The sequence below is a fragment of the Pongo pygmaeus genome, chromosome 6 (assembly GCF_028885625.2).
Source record: "Pongo pygmaeus isolate AG05252 chromosome 6, NHGRI_mPonPyg2-v2.0_pri, whole genome shotgun sequence".
NCBI lineage: Eukaryota > Metazoa > Chordata > Mammalia > Primates > Hominidae > Pongo > Pongo pygmaeus.
In genome coordinates, this window is record NC_072379.2 from 143,267,989 (window position 1) to 143,277,209 (window position 9,221).

At 39.1% G+C, this 9,221-nt stretch overlaps 1 protein-coding gene across 1 annotated transcript; it reads left to right on the forward strand.

The window, feature by feature from the left end:
- The first annotated feature begins 1,179 nt into the window (after nucleotides 1-1,179).
- Nucleotides 1,180-9,221, forward strand: LOC129040949 (olfactory receptor 2A14). The gene is made up of 2 exons (XM_054495899.1): nucleotides 1,180-1,268; nucleotides 7,100-9,221. Exon 2 carries the CDS (start codon nucleotides 7,151-7,153, stop codon nucleotides 8,096-8,098), a length of 948 nt encoding a protein of 315 aa, XP_054351874.1. The 5' UTR covers nucleotides 1,180-1,268; nucleotides 7,100-7,150; the 3' UTR covers nucleotides 8,099-9,221.

Sequence of the window (9,221 nt, forward strand, 5' to 3'; positions counted from 1 at the left end):
GAAGAGGGCTCCAAGAGTGCTTTGCAGAATCGGTCTTAAGTATGAAGTCAAATGGGTAGAACAGTTAAAATTGTCTTGAAATAAGGAATAAGAACTTCAAGACTGGGAGCTGCTAGGGGTAGTACTTGAATGAAGTAGAGTATGTGCTTTGGAGAATAATGAGGTAAATAGAGTAAGCCTCTATTGGTCACACAGATTATGTTAAAAGAGAAATAACTCCAATTATACTCCTCTTGGATATATCTTTTACTGTTCTCCATGATAGGTTAAATATATTACTATTCTTTTGAAGTGCTCCCTCCACTATAATTTAAGAATTAAACCTCTATTGAAATCTAGGTTAAGAAAAGACACTCAGAGGGTAAGAATTGGAAAGATTTTACAATCATCAAACTTTATCACTTAGTGCAAAAAAAGAAAAAAAAAAGGGTAGAGAAAGAAAAAGTATGCCCATTTTATCTGTAGGCACTAACCCACAATGAGGAAATAAATATGTGGCTAAGAAATGCTTGAGATGGAAGGCACACTGAAGAAATTCAAGGAAGAAGATGAAGTATACCTGAACTACCAAGTCAATAATATTTGTGAGAAATTTGGGGTAGTTATTTTACAATGACGTTTTCTCCATTGAGAGAAAGCTATTTCTCTGAAGTGATGCCTTAACAGAATTCAGGAACCTCTAACCAGCAGAGACCAAGAGATCATTGGCTCTCCTCTAGTGAAACTAGGAATTAGAGAGTGGAACAATTTTAAGATTGATAGAGTAAGTATTGAAAGAAATTAATTTACGACATGATCTTGGTTTTTAAATCTTCTGTGCAAAAGTCTTGTTTTTTAACAGAAATCCTGTCCCTGTCCAATCCCAAGTAAACACACATAACACATCCCATGGGAATGCTGAAAGAACAAAATGAATAAACATGGGCAATGCCTTCATTGGTTTGCCTGCTAATAGGAAAGTAGCAAATATCTTTAATTGTCTCTAGAGAGATATGATTAGAAGTATTACCACTGGGTTCTGTTCTTTCAATCATTATTTTTCTCTGCAGGGAGTGAGTGTCTAGTCAAATGATGGTAGAAAAAGCCTGGCTTACACAACTAATTGTATCGTAAAGTTCAGGAGAGCTTTGTATCTGGGCTTCACCTCCCAAAGAGGCCTCATTAGAGAGGAGAATCAATCCCAGTCTATCCATTCTGCCTTTCCTGTCTTTGAGGTTCCTAGCAAGCCCAAGGGTATATTAGAAGAAAAGGCCACAGATTATTCCACTGTAAGTAAATGTGGTGTATTTGCCCTGAGAAGGGGTTTACAGATGGGAATGGGAAAGGGGCAGTGAATGAAATCACTGGCTCCAGATAGTAGCGATGAAATGCCCATGCTGTGTGGTCTCCTTCTGCCTCTAAGCCTGTATTTATAGCTAGGGTCCTGAGGGGCACTCTGGGGACCACCGTCTATCCCAAGATATGGCCATGTACCTCTGACCCTCTCAGCCCCTCCATCCGTATCCCCTCATTACCCTGTGGCAGCTCCTGACTTTGTCGTCACTGTGCCATAGAAGAGGATCGGATAACCATCCCTGTAGGGTATGATCTGGCTAAAGGGCTCCAATGATTGTCAGGGGCTATGTGGCTCCGGTGCCTCTTTTTACAAATAATGCTAATTTTAAAAACTGAAGTAGAGTTTTTAAGTGGTTTGCTTACCCAGGGATGTATCCTCCTTGCCCCTCTGCTAACTGCCTAGTCCTGCACATTCTCAGAAGCGTTGTGTCGCCAGACAAGACCCCCTTCTCAGTTGTTCTGGATACAGGCACCATTCACTCACAGGGAAAAGCCAGTGCCTGTCAGGGTACAGGTTCTCTCTTTTTTTTTTTATTGATTTTAGCAGAGGAACCGTTGAGCACATAACATGTCTCCATATGATGACTGGTTCCAGACATTCTCACCAATGATTGTTCTCATATCCCTAATTATATGTCTAAAGAACTTAAGTTCTTATGTGAGTTAATGCATTTAATCCTCACAACTATGTTATGAGACAGAATTTATTACTCACCCCATTTTGTAGATTGGGAAACTGAGGCATGAAGAGGCACAGAGAAGTCATAAACCTAGTATGTAGCAAAGCCAGGATCTGAACCCAGGCTGCAGGGCTCAGGAATCCATGCTTCTTCATTTGCTTTTAAAACTAGGCTGCGGCCAGGTGCGGTGGCTCACGCCTGTAATCCCAACATTTTGGGAGGCCAAGGCAGGCAGATCACCTGAGGTCGGGAGTTTGAAACCAGCCTGACCAACACGGAGAAACCCCATCTCTAATAAAAATACAAAATTAGCCAGGCATGTTGGCGCATGCCTGTAATCCCAGCTACTTGGGGAGCTGAGGCAGGAGAATTGCTTGAACCTGGGAGGCGGAGGTTGCGGTGAGCCGAGATCGTACCATTGCACTCCAGCCTGGGCAACAAGAGCGAAACTCCGTCTCAAAAAAAAAAAAAAAAAAAAAAAAAAACTAGGCTGCTCCCTGGGACTAAGCTCAATGCCAAAGTATATTATTGGAGATGGCAAGTTATTTCTGAGTAATTGCAAAGATTTGACAAATCAGTGCTGCCTAACAACCCCACTGCTGGAGGCCCCAGGACTCCCATTCTAAGACAATTTTCAATAGAAAGTTTTCGTTTGTGTCAGTGCTAAATACCCTAAATACGCCACCCTTTTCTTTCAAAAAAATTAATCCTTTCTCTATCATTGGGATATTTAGCATGGTGGGATTGACCTTTTGCTTTTACAGCCTGTATTTTTTTTTCTTCAGTAAGGAGTGTGGTTACTTTAAAGGAGTCTTCTGTTTCTTTAAATTGCTTTTTAATTTTAAAAATAAAAATATAGAAACATTTCTATTAGGAAATCAAAGCAAAATGTGTGTCTTATATTTAAACTCAAAGACAGCCAAAAAGAAAAGCAAGATAAACGTGAAAGTGTTTGCAACACCATGATGATTGCACTGGATTTCCAATTCCTGTGCTTTAATACTTCCCTCAATTTTACGATCTCTTTAGTATCATTAGTAACAGCTGACATGTATTAAATTCCTATAATGTACCAGTGCGATGGTATTTCTTCTTCACATCAGTCATTTTGGTATCTGTGGTCAACATTTTACATTTGACAATAATGAGCCTTAGAATACGTGACTCAAATGCATCATGTTCATTGCTCAGAATCAAGACTGGAATAGTGTTCTGGCCAAGACTGTTACTCCTGTTGCTTTCATTCTTATTCAGAGACCATATTTTTTTCTGTCACTGCTAAATTTGCTTTGCTCTTTAAGAACAGAAAAATGTATCCATGCAGTTTTTTCCCTTACTCCATCCACTGAAGATTGCTCTGCAATGTGTAACTGGAGTGGACGCCTAAATAAATCTTCCTTTCAGGTATCTGATTCTTTATTGAACTTGCCACAGGCTTTTTCTAAAAGAAAAGTCTGACTACTTGAACTGTGAAATCCAAAATACAAAAGGATGTTAATAAATAAAAGGAAAAAAAACTATTTTCCTCTTATACTATATATTTGTTTACTTATCTTAACTTCACAATTGAACTGATGGACAATTTCTGTGTGTAGGTAGCCACCATTATAGACTTTTCTCCTTGTGGCCTCTTGTACACAACTGTTAAAAGCACAATTGATAACCAGAGTTTTATACAGTTTGAATGTAGTTCACATCTGATTAAATTTCACTTTCTCTAAGAATTCTATTTGTTTCTTTCTTTATTCCTGCCCTTTAGAAATAGTTTATTCTAGGCTGCTGGGGTTTTTTCCCCCGAAATTCCTTACTTTACAAAAACTACAAATAAAACTATAAACCCAGATTTGCTTAATTATGAACTTAGATTAACCAGACAATTGTATTTATTTGGTAATGACTGGATTTTTTTTTACTCCTAAAGCATCCAAATGCCTGCTACCTATGTCACTGGGCCTTGGAACAGTAGGAGCACAGATGTGTACACCACAGATGGGAACCAGGAGGGACTAAAAATATGCAAAATATCCATGTCCTTGGAGGTCTCAGGGATAAAAGGCTTCTCCTTTTCAGCTTGATTCATTGGGACATTAACACAACATTTGCTGTGTCCAAAAATTGACAACTACCATTCTGGCATTAAAATTATATTGTGCAGAAAATTAAACAGTTTCCTATTTCAAATATCTGCTCATTGGAAGTTCTGTACATATCTTTTGACTGTATTCTGCTTTCATGAATCTAAAAGTAAATCAATTATTATAAGGTCAAAAGTATATTTATCAGCTAAACTGATGAATCTTTATGTCAATTTCAGATTGTTAAAAATACAAACAAGGTTACAAAGAATAAGTACAATCTCTTGCTCACTATGGTTCAGGTACATTGTGTTTCTTTCTTTCTCTTCCCAGAACTCACCAAGTGCATCTTGTTCAGAGACTTTGCGTTTACTGTTCCATTACTGTTCGCTGTGTAGAGAACGGTCCTCTTTTGGCTCTGGGCAGGGCAGTGGCCTTCATGGTTTAGGTTCCACTCACCTGTCTCCTCTTAAGAGAGACCTTTTCCAACCATCCCATCTAAAGGAGACCCCCCTCAAATCAAGTAACTTTCTATTATTTTACCTAGATTATTTCCTTCATTGTTCTTTTCATGGCCAGCAATTATCTTTACTTGTTTACTCCTGGTCTTTTAGAGTGGTAATGAATCATGCCCTCTCTCTGTTCCAAGTCCGGAAAAAATAAGTTGAATAATACATAAAAGAATCAGATACAATTCAAAAAGGTATTTTATTAATAAGGCCTGTTGAAAAGCCTGGTTTATATTTTCAACAAAGCTTCTCTCCAAATTAAAACCACAACCGTTAGCTGACACTCCTTCCCCACCTCCAAATGGGACTGAACATGCTCCTGATACCTTAATCCCAAGCAGATAGAAATGCGTGCAGGTGAAACAGAGAACAGAGAAAGGTCATCCTCAGTTTCTCTTTCCTGTTTCACAAATCATATAAATTAGGGGACAGAAAGAGGCAGGTATACTCTAAAACAATTTTATCCAGGGGCATAGAGGTTTCCTTCCCTAAATAGAAATGTGAGGTGTGGAAGAGAAGCACATCACCTTAATATTACTTCTTTATAATCTGCCTCCCTTTCAGAATGTGTTTACATCATCCACAGCTGTGCCTCTAAAGCTTAGAACAGTGGCTGAAACAGATCATGCACTCAAGGATCATTCATTAAGGGATATACGAAATACAAATATAAGTTACATAATATTGTTTGCTTATTAAATTAACAGAGATTGTAATTGGTAATGCCTAGTACTGACTATGTGGCAAGGAGACATGATTCTTACACACTGTGGGAGGGAATTGAAATTGGTCAAATTTTCTAGATGGAAGCTAAAATAGGGATAAAAACCTTTGAAATGTCTATATATTTAGCATCTGCAATTTCACTTTTAGGATATGTTCTAATAAGTAATTATGAATATAGCCAAATCTTAAGTTTAAGAGAAATGTATCTCAATGCCAATAAAAATAAGAAACACGAAAATTTCCAACAGTAAGAAATTCAATAAATTGTGACAGAATATTGTGTCCCTTTAAAATAATGTCCATCAAATATAATTTCAATACAGGAAAAGTATTACGTTAAGTGAAAATTGTAATGTTTAAATACTCTGTACAATATAATCCTATTTTAATATATAAATTTGAGGATCTACGTATTTACTAAAATAAAAGACATCAAATTGTTTTTTAAAAGTATCCTGTTGGATTTGAACCTTTAGCCTGATTTGAAAATAAAGATAGTTCTCAGGCTGTTTCTGGAATAAATGTGAAGTGTAACAGAACAGCACCAGGTCACATGGTTTCTCCACCTGATGAGGCCATCCATCCTTCTCATGGCCCTTGGTCGCCCCCTGCTGGCTGGATAGACCCAGAACCCTCCAGGCAGAGCTCCTTAGAAAGAGCTCACCAGCTGGGGCTGCACCTGATCCCATCCCCATCACCTGCTCAGATTCCATCTGAACAGCAACAGGGCTGCTGGCATGATCACAGGTGATGGAGAAGAATGCAGTTAGGGGAACTAACAGCAACCCAAGTTGCCATAGCTGGGAATATATTGATGACAAAGGACTCTGTCACACTGGAAAGTAAGATAAGCTCAGAGATGTCAACATATTAAGTTATAATCGAGAAACGAGTCCAAGAAAATACAATTACGATACAGCAATCATCTTTAAATGTAACCACTTAATGTAAATTGGTTTTTCTTTTGAATTTCTTATTTAAAAGACCTCAGAAATGTCACCATGCTTAGTTATTTTAAAGATATATACATGTATTCATTGTATGTAGCCAAGAATTATTTCACTTATGCCTAATTTACAATAACAGATGCTGATGAAGAAGTAAGGAAAACTCTCAAAATAAAACTACAAACACCAGATATGGAAAAGAGGCACCTAAAGTTGCTGCTAGGGAGTACTGGCCAGCTTCTGAAAAGGAGCGTCTTGTCTCAGAAAGTTTTAAAGAAACTACAAAATTGAAAGTTATTTAGAAGGGATTTTAAATCTGAAATAAGTGGGTAGAAAAGCCTGTGAGGAGGTGAGGGACAGTGAGCAAGCCCATGGAAAACAGAAGGTGCCAGTCCCTGCACATCTCAGACTGAGAAGGAAGCAGGATGAGCAAGTGAAACCACCTCATAATGCAACATTTGTCAAGGTCCTCTCTTCTCAAACTACGTAAAAATCAAGATTTCACACTGAAAGGGAAGCAAGAATACTTGAGTTCTTCAAAATAACACATGTGCGTGTATATCCTCTTATGTAGAGTGTATTATAATAGATCCTGTTTTGTTATATTTTATTAAATGTTATATACATGTACACATACACACACAAATATATATACACATATACATGTATGTATTCTTATTATTACATTGATACAATGCGATTTTTTTCCCATTTTTATGAGCACCCCTGGTTAGTTTTGGCAACATATCTGAAAATAAATTCTAGAAAATCCATTCAAAGTTATAATTTCTAAGTGCCCCCTCTGTGCATCTTTGACTAGCCCACAGCTCTGACCTTCCTGTCCTAGATGAGGACTTGTCTTTCTCTGCCACAAGAGCATGGAAGGCAACAAGACATGGATCACAGACATCGCCCTGCTGGGATTCCAGGTTGGCCCAGCACTGGAGATTCTACTCTGGGGACTTTTCTCTGTCTTCTATACACTCACCCTGCTGGGGAATGGGGTCATCTTTGGGATTATCTGCCTGGACTGTAAGCTTCACACACCCATGTACTTCTTCCTCTCGCACCTGGCCATTGTTGACATGCCCTATGCTTCCAACAATGTCCCCAAGATGCTGACGAATCTTATGAACCAGAAAAGCACCATCTCCTTTTTGCCATGCATAATGCAGACATTCTTGTATTTGGCTTTTGCTCACATAGAGTGTCTGATTTTGGTGGTGATGTCCTATGATCGCTACGTGGCCATCTTCCACCCCTTACGTTACAATGTCTTCATGAGCTGGAGAGTGTGCACTGTCCTGGCTGTGGCTTCCTGGGTGTTCAGCTTCCTCCTGGCTCTGGTCCATTTAGTTCTCATCCTGAGGCTGCCCTTCTGTGGGCCTCATGAAATCAACCACTTCTTCTGTGAAATCCTGTCTGTCCTCAAGTTGGCCTGTGCTGACACCTGGCTCAACCAGGTGGTCATCTTTGCAGCCTGCTTGTTCATCCTGGTGGGGCCGCTCTGCCTGGTGCTGGTCTCCTACTTGCGCATCCTGGCGGCCATCTTGAGGATCCAGTCTGGGGAGGGCCGCAGAAAGGCCTTCTCCACCTGCTCCTCCCACCTTTGCGTGGTGGGACTCTTCTTCGGCAGCGCCATTGTCATGTACATGGCCCCCAAGTCCCGCCATCCTGAGGAGCAGCAGAAAGTTCTTTCCCTGTTTTACAGCTTTTTCAATCCAATGCTGAACCCCCTGATATATAGCCTAAGGAATGCAGAGGTCAAGGGCGCCCTGAGGAGGGCACTGAGGAAGGAGAGGCTGATGTGCGACATCTCAAAGTGAACCATGGGGAGGGAGCCTTGCTCCTTGCAAAATATGGAAGTTGGCCTTTTTTTTTGTCTTCTGCTAGAATAAATGCTACCTTAAAATGGAATACTATAGACCTATACATATAAACTGAAGACACAAATCTTTTAGAAAAGATAGGTAAATGCATTTATAATCCTGGATAGGCATAAATTCATAGAGAAGACACAAAAATCCCTAGATATAAAATTTTTAAGTTCGATATAGGACCTCTTCACATTAATCATCGTGCTCATCAGAGTAACCGTTAAGAAAGAAGAAATGCAAGCCACAAACCAAGTGATCCTATGGAAACTACATGTACCGAGAAATGGAACTATTGTTTATACAGTACATAGAAAGAACTCCTTTAAATCAACAATCAAAAATATAAGCAACCAAATTTTATAAAATTAGCAAAACATATGAACAGATACTCTTACAGAAAATGCAAGGGGCTGATAAACATACAAATGCTGCTTTCCACCATTAGTAAGCAAGGAATTGTAAATTAAAACCACCATGAGATACTATTATATACCCACTAAAATGTCTGAAATTTTTAATGGCTTATTTATCGTTGAGGTTATTAGAAATCTATTTCTAATATTGGAAATGGTCGATACTAGCAGAGTTTGTGCCAATAGTAGCCAAGTCAGATTGAGTTAACAGGAGCATAGTACAGATCCTCAAGATCAATAATTAGTGACTCTTCCTGTGAAGATACACAGGTTAATGCTTAAGGCTTTGAGGGCCATCTTCTGCATCAAAACAATGCAACTCTGGCAAAAGCAGCCATAGACAATGTGTAAACAAATGGGTGTGCCTGTGTTCCAATAAAACTTTATTTGTAAAAACAGGTGGCTGCTGGAATGGTGCCCAGGGACAGTAGTTTGTGAACCCTTGTTCTAGATCTTAAAACTGGTATAGTTCCAGCTAATCCCACTTTAGAGACCCTCACTGGGTGGGGCCTCAGGGAGCATGTGATTTGACATGTCTTGTGGTCAAATCCCTGTGATCACATTGTACTTACTCGAGAGTGAGGCTTTTCCTCCTTTGACACTTTCTAAAATATTCCATGACTCAATAGCCAGTGGACTGTAAATATTCATGGTTTCTC

Coding starts and splice junctions, on each gene's coding strand:
- LOC129040949 (XM_054495899.1), top strand. CDS start 7,151: ATGGAAGGCAACAAGACATGGATCACAGACATCGCCCTGCTGGGATTC.